Below are 13,662 nucleotides of genomic sequence, written 5' to 3' on the forward strand. Positions count from 1 at the left end.
ATAATCCAACTGAAGGGGATGAAGGGAGGGTAGGATCATCAATCCATTCATCATCTTGGTTTTCCTCCTCTAGACACTCTCCATCTTGTCAATATCTTTCCTAAAATATGGCGCCCAGAACTAATGAACCTAATGCTCTCAATGTGGTGTGACAAGAGCATCCCTAATCCTGGGCACAGTCTTACTTTGAACGCATTCCAAGACTGCACTCACTATCTTTGGACGCCATATTATACTGTTGACTCATAGTAAACTTGTGGACCCTGAGGACTTTTTCAGATAAACTGGTATGTAGTTGTACCTCCCCCATCTTATACTTTTGAAGTTGTTTTTTTTTTTTAATCCCAAGAGCAAGAATTTATATTCATTGGTAATAAATTTCATCTTCTTGGATTCGGGCCAACCATGGCTTAGCCAGCTGCAAGTTTTTCAATCCAACTCTCATCTTCGGCAAATTGGGCAAGACATCTGTTTCTTTCATCCAAGTCACTGATTAAAAAAGGTTTGACCTCCATGTATCCTGTGCTTACTGGCTTCTCTGTTCAGGATCTCAAGAAGGGGAGAGGGAGAGGGGCTGTGTTCAGGAAAGGAACCAACTCAATCTTGAGTTCAAGTGGGAAGTCAGGGCACCTTTCTCTCTGCTTCGTCTCCCATCTCCTACCTTCTGATGTGACCCTCCCCCTACCCGGTCCCTTTCTCTATCTCCCTTCTGAGTATCCTCACCCCTCCTGCTGTCTAGTGGCACAAACTAGCATCCCTTCCTTATGGAATCTCTAGCTTCCTTCAAAGAATCACTCAGGTGCTTTCTTTCCTAGTTATTAGCACACTCTCCCTCTGGAAATTATTTTATAATATTCGGTATTTACTTACTGGTGCATCTTTATTTTCTCCTGCCCAATAGAATGTAAGCAACTTGAAGATAGGAATGATTTCATTTTTTTGACTTTGCAACCTCAGTGCCTAGTATATACCGGGCACCTAATATATATTTAATTGAATTGAGCCAAACTTTGCCTCTCTGGTATTGTCTTGGGCTGAAGTCCTCTGTGACCCCAGAATCTTCCACATTCCAGATCCCACCTCCAGAGAAAAGGGAGCAGCTGCCTCAGGCCAGTGGGTCCCAGACCTCAGCCACAAGTTTATTGTTCTTAGTAGGAACTCACCACACTTTATCAATTCAAGTTTCAGGAAGGGGAAGAGAGGGAAAGGGATGGGGGAGGCTGTGATCCATGGCAACAGACCAGAGTGGCACAATCTGAAACTCATCAGTTTGTACATTTGAACAGAGAAAGACCCAAGTGAAAGAAAACCAAGACCCCGCCCCCCCAATAGACATTATCAGAGAAACCAACTCTCTCTCTCCAGGACTCTTAGCATCACACATGACCCACCCCCCCCAAAAGACTAAGCAATCCATTTGCAATGTGTTGGCCCAGGGAAGAGATCCCCATTTCATCCTATGCCTCAGCTCACCCACCCACCCACAGCTGCCACGATTCTGCTAACAGGAAGTCTATGAGATTTTGGTGGGTTAACCCTTCCCTTCCTAGGTCACAAAGAGTGGCTAGAACCTGATGGAAGTGACGGAGGACTTTAGCTTGCATTAGGTTGTCAAAAGTTTACTGAATATGTTGCTGTTGTAAATGAAAACACAGAAGATCCAGGTGGAGCAAGGGGTGTGGACTCCAGTGTTGCTCAATTCATTGGTGGACATGAACCTGCATCAAACATGGCGGGTATATTTCTACATCTGAGAGGGTACCTTACCTGGGCACAGTGCCTGGGGTACATCCTTCCTAGCAGCCCTGGGTTACTAAAGGACATTTTCATTACCACTCTGACCTCAGCTTCCTGCTCCCCCAATAAATGAGATTTGCACTCGAAGATACAAAGGCCCTTACCATCTTAGAAATTTATTGCCTTTGGACCCAGGAGACCTGTCCCATTGCATCACAGGGGGCCAAGGGAAGAGGAACTAGGGGTGTCATCAAGTCTCACTGAGGTTCTACGAGGCAGGAAGGCAGCAGTGAACAAGCAGGGGGAGGAGAACTCTTCTTAGCCAGGGGAGGCAAGGACTGGCATGGCTGGAGAGAGAGTAGTCTACTGACCTCGATCCCCTGGCCATACTATGTGGGAGGCAGCCTGGTATTGAAGAAAGGATTTGGAGGCAGAATACCTAGACTATAGTGCAAAGAGAAGCTAGGTTTAGAGTCAGAGGACCTGAGTTTGAGCCTTGCTACTGGTGTGACCTGGGCCTCAGTTTTCTCACCTGTTAAATGAGGTTGTTGGACTAGGTGACTCCTGAGGTCCCAACCAGCTCTAATTCTCTCATCCCTTCTATGATGTGGGTTCACGTCAAGCTCATCAACTCATTCCCTGTGTGACCAAAGGTAAGTCACAACTTCTCTGGACTTGATGATCTGGGGGTCCTTACAGCTCTAATCCCTAGGAGCCTAAGAGGATCTGGGGAAGTGTTGAAGCTTTGGTTATTTTATTGGATGCCCTGCCACTGAAGGGCCCTGCAGAGTAGAGAGACAGAAATAAGATGGCCTCAGGAAAGAAGTGGTTAGTGCTTCTAAAGAACGAGACCCAGGGATCGACGATCCTGGCTGCTGCCCATCAGTGAAGACACCAACCACCATCCAAACATCTCATAGAGTAGAAAAAACAGGAGTCATCTTCCCAGTGACCTGGGAGGGCTGGGAATCCTAGAACCCAGGGGTAAGGGTGCAAGTGGGGTCTCAAGCCAGGGGTAGACACCAAAAGGAAATCTAGCGCCTCACAGTCCTGAGGAAGAAGGCTATTGGGGGCATGTAACCACACATCTGTACGTATGTTGCACAGGATTGAATATGTGAGGATGTGTGCTGTCAGAGTACATTCTCATTGTGGAAACACCCTTCACTAGGGCAGATCTCAACCCATCTGTGACTTGGTACCCAAATCCTAGGGAATTAATGGCCTATGGGTCAGAGATGGGGTTTGAACCTGGGTCTTCCTGACTCCAAGAAGTCTCTGCTTCTGAGATCTGTGATTTCTCTAGGATAGGGAACTCCCAACAAGGAAGCTCCCTTGTATACAAGTGCTAAATGAATGTTTATAAAATGAATTTGTGTCTCGTTAGATGTTGGGGTGTCAGGGGAAGAAACCTCTTTTCTGGAATTTCACATCCACCCACAATCCCCGCCCCCCCAGAACACGACATGGACCCCAGTGGGTCTCTGAAGATCATAGGGAAATGTGGCTGGAGATATTTTCTCCCTTAGATTTGAATGGGAGCCAAGTGGGAACCCTATGTTTTCTGCTTGAGATTTGAACTTGGGTCTCTCTGGTCAGGATCAGACTCCTGATTTTGGTCCAGTTGAGTTGGTCTATGGGTAAATGATGGGGGCAGAGAGTGAGAGGGGAATGGAATACCCCCTGCTTCCTAACCTGACATGACTCCATGGCGCTGCCTTCCTCCTAGCTGGGCAAAGCTGGAATGAGCCTGTATTAGAGCATCACTGTGCTAGCTTATGTCTTTGGCCACAGGGGATGGTGGATTTGGGTTCAGAGGACCTGGTTCCAATCTTAGCTCTGTCCGTTGTCCTTCAAGTGACCTCAGACAAAATGATTTCTCTCCCCTGGCTCACATTTATCCACCTGTAAGAATGGAGTTGGATGAGATAATTGTTGAGGTCTCATCCCACTCTAACTCTTAGGACGTCTCCCCTTGTTGTATCCATGGACAACCAACTTAGGCAGGAGCTTCCTTCTCACCCTTCACCTCTTTGAACCTCAGTTTCCCCAACAAGAAGCTGGACCAGATAGCTTCTGAGGGACTGTGACCCTAAGTCACAATCTTCCTGGGCCTCCGTATCTTCACCTATATAATAGGTCAGCTGTGGTGGCTCCCAGCTCTAGATCGAGGGGGTTATGATTTGCCTCATCCCCAGCTACAGGGATGGGGTCCCAGTTGGTTGCTCTATCTAGCAAGAGAGACAAATGAAAGCCCTGGGGAATCTAGTGGGGACTGCCCCTGCCTCAGCTCCAAGGAAAGGAACAAATGGGAGGGGGAAGGACACTGATGTTCTCCACAAGGAGTTGGGACCCAATTTGGGGCTGGCTACTTGTCCACCTTGCTTTGGTCAAAGAGAGCAAGTCTGAAAATACCATGGGGGAGGGTGAGAGCTAATCTTGACTTGGATCCTTCCAGCGCCATCCTAGCCCAGGTCCTCTGGCCAGTCAAGCATGGGGGCAGAGGGATGGGTTATAGAGACTGTCTGCTTATCTTGTGCCTTTCCCCTGCAGGTCTTTATTACTGATGACTTCTCCCTAACCTTAAGAGCTTGGGACATCCACCCACATCCCTGGGCTTACAGCCCCAGGCTAGCAGAGGGGGCCAAAGGAAAACCATGGGGCAGGCCCATCAGAGTCTACAACACCACCTCTCTCGCCCACCTTCTAGCCAACATTAAGCTAGTGCCTATCGCTGAAGGAAGATAAGCATGGAGAACCAGGAAGGGCTTTGACATGAAAAGGGAAGTCGGGAGTTAGGTAACTCACCACAACACAGTAAATATCTCTGAATGAAGGAATGGCATGTATGAAAAGTAGACGAGGTTGGCTGAGGAGGGGACTCAGTACCATGAGTGGTATCACACAGCAGGGAGGAAGGGGGCAAAGGGACCCCCAGGGAGGAAAGTTTCCTACAGCCTGCTCACACCAATTCTTCTGTTTCAGCTGGCGGCTTCATTGGTCTCCCCTGGTGGGCTGGGAGTCAGCACTGGGATCCCTCCTACCCCAGATGCCCTTTCAAGATCAGCAGCTGTCCTGGGATAGCCCAGCTGTTTCCTGGCTCACAAGGTCAAGGCCTCTGAGGGTAAGGGGAAGCCAGGGAGAGAGGGAGGCCCAGCTCCCCAGGGGCCATGCTCCAAGTAGCTCCTGTTCATGGTGGGGTGGGGAGGCTCATGATTCTGGACTCTCTGAGGCCATAGTCTTCACACACACACACACACACACACACACACACACACACACACACACACACACACACACACACACACACACACGCTCCTTCCAAATTGGATTCCAGAAGCCTTCCAGGGCTTCCCCAAATGTCCAGACCAGAGATTGGAGGCCACAGGGGAGGAGGCAGAGAGGATGGAAGGGGATCAAACTGGCTCCTTCCAGCAGGACCTGTGCCTGTGGACTCCTCTGGGTCAGAGTGGTGGGATACGGGCTGGGGGATGGGAGAGGGGAAAAGGGAGGGGGATTGTCCACATCTGTTAGTACACTATTGTTACAAACACCATTCCTGTCTCAGAAGGGACAATCTTAGCCAAGTGCCTGGAGGAGAAGCCACAGGCAAGCAGTAGGGTGCATGACTGCCCAGGTGAGAGTGAATGAATCCAGGTGTGAAATGGGCCTCTCTCCACCTTCTCCTCCCGTGGTCAGTGCTTCTCCTAGAAGAGAGCGAGTAGAGAGTTAGATCCTCCTCTGGACTGCCATGTCCTCACCTCCTGGGCCCTGTAAGTTAGCCAAGGCAGCCCAGCCTGTCCATCGGTCTGGAAGATGTGGCTTCCTATCCTTGTGCACTTAGACCACTTAAGCCTCTCTGGGCCTCAGTCTCCTCAAATGTCAGATAAGGAGCTTGGAATCTTGGCTTCAGAAGACAGGAGAGATCTGGAGGACTATGGGCATGGAATGTCACACAAACTGGATGAAGTCACTGTGTTAGTCGATTTTATAAAACTATTTTCCTTTATTACAAACATATCATATAACTATTATTTCTTTATTATGGCACAGTATAATTTGGGAAATAAGTTTTTAAAGGTTCTGCTCCCAATTTTAAGTAAAATGAGGCAGGATGGATAGGGATAGATTTCAAAAAGCCCTTCCAATTCTGAATCCTATGATTCTGGCTTTCACCAGTGCCAGTCCTTTCTTCTCTGCTTCAGCAAATTTTACCCATCCTTCAAGGTCCTGCTCAGATCCTACCTTCCCCAAGCAGATGTCTCTGCCCACTGTGTGGAGTGAGTCATGCACCCTGAAACTCACTCAGATGCTGCCCTTTTGTGGATTTGTTTAGGTAGCTAATGTTTCTGCCTCGATTATCAGCTATCTCTAGGTGGGGGGCTCATAGAATATTAGAGATGGAAGGGAGCTTTGGAGATTCATTCATGGTCCCATGGTCCCTTGTCCAATAGGCAGCTCAAGAAAATCCCCTATGTTTGAGAGAGGAGGAAGTTATGGCCCGGAAAGAATGGTATGCCTGGAGTCACACAGGCAGCACAGGATTAGAATTTAGGGCCTCTAAATTGATTCCCAATCCAGGGGCTTATTGTATACCCTGTTTCTACTCCACAGGAAACACACAGACATCTGAACCAGGTGCCTAGGACATGTGTCTGTTTGTTTTGTTGAATTGTTTCAGTCCTGTCTGATTTTCTGTGACTCCATCTGGAGTTTTCTTGGCAAAGATACTGGAGTGGTTTGCCATTTCCTTCTCCAGCTCATCTTACAGATGAAGAAATTGAGGCAAACAGGGTGAAGTGACTTGCCCAGGGTCACAAAGCTTGTAAATGTCTGAGATCAGATTTCAAACCTAGTCCTCCTGAGTCCAGGCCTTGTGTCCTATCCACCTGGCTCCTGCTACATGTAGTCACATTAATTCCATGTATCTCTTCTGTTTGATTGGTGTCCTATGTCCCTCCTGATAATCAAAGCAATCTTGCCTGCTAGATTGAATTGGCTAATGGTACAGAAGAAAGAGCTGACTAGCTTTGGATCTGTATTCAAATCCTGCCTTTGCCATCTCATATCTGTGTGACCTTGGGCAAGTCCTTTCACCTCTATATCCTCATATGTGAAATGCTTGGTATATATTTGTTTCTGTGTGGCTTCCCACATTGGACTGTAAACTCCTTGAGAGCAGGGACTGTTTTTGCCTCTTTTTGTATTCACAGTGCTTGGCACAGTGTCAGGCACACAGTAGGCTTTTAATTAATGCTTATTTGATTGTCATCTCCCCGATTAGATAAGAAGTTCCAGGGAGGACAGGGACTGCCTCTCGCCTCTTTTTGTGTCCCCAGAGCTTCCCACAGTGCCTGGCATATAATGAATTACTGACTGACTGCTTGATTGAGATGGCACCTGAGGGCCCTTCCCAGCCTGCGTTGTCCTTCAGCAGAGGCCATGAAGCCATCACTGGTTTCCTCCTACCTCTAAGACCTCTCAGATTAAAGCCCAGTCCATCAGTCTGGCCTTCATCCAGCTGGTTCTGTCTGCTTCCTGGTCTGTTACTAGCCTGCATATTCTCCATTCCAACTGGCAACTTGCTATTCCCATGGGTCATTTATGTGCAAGGGTTTTATCTGCATGCCTACTATGCCCTCCCTTAGCCTCTCAGAGGGGCAGCTAGGTGACGCCATAGTGCATAGTGCACTAGCCCTGCAGCCAGTAAGACCTGAGTTCAGATCTGGTCTCTAACACTTACTAGCTGTGTGACCCTGGGCAAGTTACTTAGCCCTGGTTGCCTCAGTTTCCTCATCTGTAAAATGAGCTGGATAAGGAAATGGCAAACCAGTATCTGATTTCCAGACTTTCTCTCAGAAACTCTCCTCCTTTGAGGTTTACTCAATCCATACCTGGACAGTTAGGTGTGTGACCCTGGGTAAGTCACTTCACCCTATTTGCCTCAGTTTCCTCATCTATAAAATGAGCTGGAGAAGGAAATGAGAAACCCCTCCAGTATCTTTGCTGAGAAAACCCCAAATGGGGTCACAAGGAGTTGGATATGACTGAAAAACAACTAAACAACCATAAGAACCTCTCAGAATGGCTCCCTTCCTTCAAGGCTGACCTCAAGGGTCCTACAGGAGGCCTTCCCCAATGCTCCTCCTGGTTAGTGAATTCTCCCACCTGCATTGACTTATCTGCATACATGTAAATAGATCTGGAGCTGGAAGGGAGAGGCCAGTGGGTCAAGCTTGTCATTTTATGCATGAGGAAACTGAGGGAAAGAGGTACAATGCCTTGCCCCAGGTCACATAGCTTCGGAGGGACAGGGGTTTTCAGATGCAGGGCTCGATTCACTGTCCCCTAAAGTCTCCCTACAAGGTAAGAATGTAAGAGGCGCAAGGGAAAGGACTACAGCACCCAGCACACAGTAGGCACTTAAGGAATGTGAATGAAGGAATGAATGGAAACTACAGAAAGCTCCAACCCTTAATGCATCAGCAAAGGGTAAAGCTGAGAACCAAGCATGATGATGGGATGAGCTTGGATGGTGAACCCATCCGATCTTGGGCCAAACACTTAATCCTACAGCTGGCCCTCATGTGACAGAATCATGGAGCAAGGTCTTGATTAGTACAAACAAAGAATTTGTTGAAGTGGCTGCATTATTCAAATTCACGTTGCAGATTTTTACTGGGCTAGGACCAATGACTATATTTTGCAATGACAATAATTTTGAATAGGGAGATTTGAATTTTACTTTTACATATACTAGGGGAGTCAGCTACCTGCTGGTGCCTTGCAATGGGAGGGTGGTCTGGTGGGTCAGAAGACCTGGATTTGAATCACACCTTTGACACTTCCCAGCTATGTTATCCTAGGTAAGTCCTTTCATCATACTAAGCCTCAGTTTCCTCATCTGTAAGATGGGTATAATAACAACACCTACCTCTCAGAGTTGTTGTGAGGCTCAAATGATATTTGACAAGGGTTTTGCAAACCTTCAGGGCTAGAGTAATGTTAGCGCTTCATTTTTTTTATTTTTAAAAGATTCCCACAATGATTTCCATAATTTAAGAAACCTTCTTCCCTCATTTATCTGTTTGTTAAGTGTTTTTTGGTGAATTTTTAGTAACGAGTTAAAATATAAGCCTCTCGAGGACAAGGCTATTTGGTTCATGTCTTTGTATCCCCCAGTGCCCAGCACACAGCAGGTGCCTACTTAATGCTTGTTAATTGACTGGCTGGTATTTTCCCTTCTTGGGTTTCCTTCCTTAAAGGGAGGCTCTGCTCAGAATCCTCAGCCCAAGAATGGTCCAGGGCAGGGGCCACTTCCTTACCTCTTGTTTCCAGGTCTTGTCTTGTTGATGCATGCCATTGGTGGAGCCAGAATTGCCAATCGTCTGTACACAAGACACAGTTCGTCAGGACTTGGTAGTAAGAGAAGCTTGCATATCTGGGGTTAATAAAGCGTTTTCCCCATAGTGGAAGACAAGGCAAAGATTGTCCCCAAATGAGGAGACAGAGGCAGAGAGAGGCTAAGGATGGGCCTGGGATGTGGAGCCTGGGCCCCTGGACTCCAAGTCATCCCAGTGTTCTTTACATCTGACATCCTTAGTTCAGGTTCATGGGTTTTTCATGTACATGACTTACTCACAGGCCAGGGGCTGGTGAACATTTACGGACTGTCTAGGGTCACCCTAATGGGAAGAAGCATCCCAGAACGAGGAGACACAATTCTAGCCCCATCGACAGATAATGCCTTCAATACTTCTGTTTTGCTTCTCCCCATTAGATTGTAAAGTCCTTGAGGACAGGCATTGTCTTTAGTTTTCTAATTTGTTATTCCAGCTCTCAACCCAGTGCCTGGCACATAGTAAATCCTTAATAAATATCTACTGAATTGAATCGACCCTTAGCCTATGGCTTTAAGAGCAGTCAACAACCCCAACTGGTGTTGGCCATTCCCTCTGCCAAGGTAGATGAGTGCATGCTCTGTCATACACAGGCTCAGAGAGTTGCCTGGAGACATTAAGAACTGAAGTGATTTGCCCAAGGTCACACAGCTAGGATGTACAGGTCTTTCTGACTCCAAGAATGACTTTCAATGTATGTTTTGGAGAGGTGTATGATGGGTGTGCACAGGCTACAACACAAAACCAATGATGAGCTCTGGAGAAGAACAGGTAGAGAGGGAGTTGCCAATGAGATGAAGTGGACCGGTTATGTGTAAGGGTGATGGGTGGACAGCCAGAGAACCCCATTGGCAGCCTTGAGATATTAGGAGAAAGCGAGGAAGGCTCCCAGCCCAATGAGCGGACCCTCTAAAGTGAAAATTTGGAAGGACTTTGTTACCAGGTATATAGGTGGGCAAGCATGGGTGGGTCACAACCCATGGTGGAGAACTCTTGAACCAATGAGATCACAGTTGCATTAGAGTATTGGAGTATTCAGTGATATTTGGAGGTGGGGAGAGAGCAAAGCCAGAATGTTTGCTTGGGTGATGCCTGCTCTCTCTGAGCCTGCCACAAGCATTTGTGACTCGTGACCCTGGGTGGATCACTGGAGGTTATAGTGACAGGATGGGGACACCTTGAAAGCTGGACAGACCATAACTCATCGGGCCCAACCACTTTTGGGAAAACCACTTGCAACATGAGCAGAAAGCAGAGCCAGGGTGTGCTGCTCCCGATTCAGAGTAGCTGGAGTCTGGCTGAGAGGGCTCACCTGGGATTTCTCAGGGGAACTCCTCATGGCCTCCATGAGCTTCTCCATCTGTTGGCCTTGTTCCAGAGCACTGCGTAGGACATCTTCTGTGCTGACCAGGCGATGCTGGAGCCGTAGGACCTCCGACTCTGAGGACGGGTCAATCAGGGAATAACGCCTTTGGTCCGATGCTGATCTCTCTTTGTCCTGGCAGAGTAGAGATTCAATTGGTCAATCAATTCACAAGAATTTGTTAAACCTTTACTCTGTGCCAGGAGCTGTGCTAAAGTCTGGGGATGCAAAAAAGGGCAAAAGCAGTCCCTGCTTTCAAGGACAGTCTAATAGGAGACACAACACATCCGTAAAATGACAGGAGAGCAAGAGAGGCAGATTGAGAATAACTTCCAAGCCCATCTCTTTGCCAACTTCTCTCCCAAACCAAAGCCATCATGTTCCAACAGAACCAGCTCTATCTCTGCCTTCCCTGTCCCCACAAGTGACATCACCATTGATAAGCTCTTAACCTGGGAGCTACCTTTGACTTCTCTTTCCTCCATTCCCCACAACAGCCAGCAAACCAGCAAGTTCTGTTGATTCTCCTTTGATAACACCTCTCAAATGCATCCCTTCTCCTCCATCTCCACTCCCATCACTATAGTCCAGCCTTGCATGGCCTCATCCAACCCAATCCAATACAAGAGGCATCGACTAGATGCAAAGCATCCTTCTGCTTGAATTCCTGCAGGAACTATCTGACTAGCCTCAGTCTTTCCATCATCATTCTTTATGCCCCCAATTCATAAGAATAAAAATATCATCTCACACTGATATAATGCTTTAAGGTCAACAAGATGCTCTCTCGATGACCAATTATGGTGGAAGGAGTAAAAGATTTGACAATCTAAGTTAGAATCCCAGCTAGGCTTATTTATCTTCAACCAACAACCAACAACCAACCAACCAACTAACCAACCAACCACCCAACCCAACCAATCCAATCAACCAGTTGGCATTTATTAAACCCCCACTCTATGCTAGGCACAGGGGATACAAAGGCAAAGAAAGAATCAATTCCTCCTCTTAAGGAATTTACCAACTATGTGATGTTGGGCAAATCTTTGTACCTCAGTTTCCACTTCCGTAAAATGAAGGAGTTGGGCTAGAAATTTTAAAAGTTCCCTTCTAGCTCAGGATCCTATGATAGGGAGGCAGCTCTGGATTCAAATCCCACTACTGACATTATGACCTGTATGACTTTGGACAAATCATTTTACCTATCTGGGCCTTAGTTTCCTCCCTTGAAAAATGAGAAGGTTGGGTTAGATGGCTTCTGAAGTTCTTTCCACTTTAGGTCTATAGTCCCCTGAACATTGTGATCATAATGAAGATGTAGGCATGCTGCCCCCTCATTGACTGGTCACCTCCTTTCAATCTCATATGATTTAGCATTTAAATATACAAGGCTCCACATTCTTCCCTAACCCTGCAGGCAATTAGTTGCAGTAGAAAGAGACCCTTGGAAGACTCACTGCCCTTTCTGGGTCGTAGTCTCCTCATCTGCAACATGATGTTCATAATACCTGCAGCATCTACTCTGCAGGGCTGCTCTTCAACAGATAATGAAGGTAAATGCTACACAAACCCCAAAGCTCAATAGTTCATTGCTCTGCCTCCATGCAGATATACAGCCCATTCTCCATGCATGGAATGTAAGTGTAAAACAGACCAGTTAAAAGATGGGGATTATTTGGTTAACAAAAAAAAAGGCTCCTGTAAATGGTGTTTAAAATAGGATTTCAGATAGAAAAAAGCAGAGAGAAAGCTTTAACATAGTCTCCCCTAAAGAACGACACCCATGCAGTGGGATTCTAAAATGCCGGAGTCTTTTTCAGAGTCACCAGTGTCTCTGGTGCAGAACTGGTTTGTCTCTAGAAGCCATGGAAGCTCACACGAGCCTGCCCAGAGATGACAAGAATACTCAGGTGGGCTTCTGTTTTTAAAATACCAGTTAGAGAATCATAGAATGGGACAGCTGGAAGGGACCTAAGAGACCATCTACTGCCAACCCCCTCCTTTTAAAGAGGAGGAAACTGAGGCAGAAAGAGGAACTAGGAACTTGCTGAAGGTCACAGAAGCAGGGAAGGGATCTCAGAGACCAGCCAGGGGCATCAGTAGCTAAATGCTGGCCTTGAACTCAAATCCAGCCTCAGACACTTACAAGGCAAATCTATAAAATGTGTGACCTCCAAAGTTGCTTTCAGCTCTAAATGTATGAGTGTATGAACCACTGAGGCCAAAGAAGATCTAAACAGGAGGACATCTCCTCTGGCAATCTCCTAACAAGTGGTCATTCATCTTTTCCTTAAGACTTTCAGAGAGGGAGAACTCATGACCGGATTCCAATGAAGTCCACTCCACTTTTGTTCATCTCTAGTAGAAAAATGACCAATAAAATAAAATGACCAATACTTTGACCCTGCCTCTCCGTAATGGCTGACTCTGTTCTCCAGGGTCCAACATTACCCATCTAATTTCCATATAACATATATCCACCAAATACGTGAAGATAGCTACCATGCTCTTCCCAAACTTGAAGGTCACCGAGCTGATCGGCATCATAGGCAGGATGCAAACCTTCCTCCTCCAAAACTGGGGGTCTTTCCTCTACAACACACTGCCCTCCACCTCTTCCTGGGCATTTCCATTTTTCTCAGGGATGATGCCTTATGGTAGTGGTTCTCAAAGGGCATGTCAACGCAGACAGAAGGAAATGTATAAATAACTTGGTTTAATAAGCTCCTTACTTCTCCAGCATATGTGGTATGGTAGTTATAGTATTTACAAAATAAACAAAAATTGCCTGTTACACATATGCATTAACCTGGAAGGCATAGCAGATCTGGAATTCACAGAAGACTCAACAAAAGTATCTCCTCTGGCCAAAGGAAAATGCACACGTGTGAATCTCCCGAATCTCCCAAATCCCTCACTGCAGTGACATACAATCACTCCCCATGTCTTAGTCCCTCATGGCAAAGAATATTGTGCCACGAGCAAAACTCCACACAGTTTAAATCATTGCCCTGTGACCATGAAGTGGAAAATACCTAGAGTTTACCCTGGTTTCTTCCTCTTTCTAGGAGGGTGGGGATGGATGGGGAACAGGTCTTTCTTCATCAGCATCAAAAGAGGAGAAAGAAATGGAGAAAGAAAACTTTCTTAGCCATTCGAAAT

At 46.8% G+C, this 13,662-nt stretch overlaps 1 protein-coding gene across 3 annotated transcripts in view; it reads right to left on the minus strand.

Annotated features, from left to right (window-relative positions):
- Positions 1-1,118: 1,118 nt before the first annotated feature.
- The window catches only part of CLIP2 (CAP-Gly domain containing linker protein 2), a 122,002-nt gene continuing 109,458 nt past the window's right edge, over positions 1,119-13,662 (minus strand). For 2 of the 3 annotated variants that reach the window (XM_072640173.1, XM_072640175.1), the window contains 3 exons: positions 10,450-10,635; positions 9,063-9,125; positions 1,119-5,444 (listed from right to left, as the gene is read on the minus strand). In XM_072640173.1, the coding sequence (XP_072496274.1) occupies positions 5,433-5,444; positions 9,063-9,125; positions 10,450-10,635 (261 nt within the window). In that variant the 3' untranslated portion in view covers positions 1,119-5,432. The remainder of the gene's footprint in view (positions 5,445-9,062; positions 9,126-10,449; positions 10,636-13,662) is intronic. The other variant, XM_072640174.1, reaches the window with a different exon arrangement.

The sequence above is a fragment of the Notamacropus eugenii genome, chromosome 2 (genome assembly GCF_028372415.1).
Source record: "Notamacropus eugenii isolate mMacEug1 chromosome 2, mMacEug1.pri_v2, whole genome shotgun sequence".
Lineage (NCBI taxonomy): Eukaryota > Metazoa > Chordata > Mammalia > Diprotodontia > Macropodidae > Notamacropus > Notamacropus eugenii.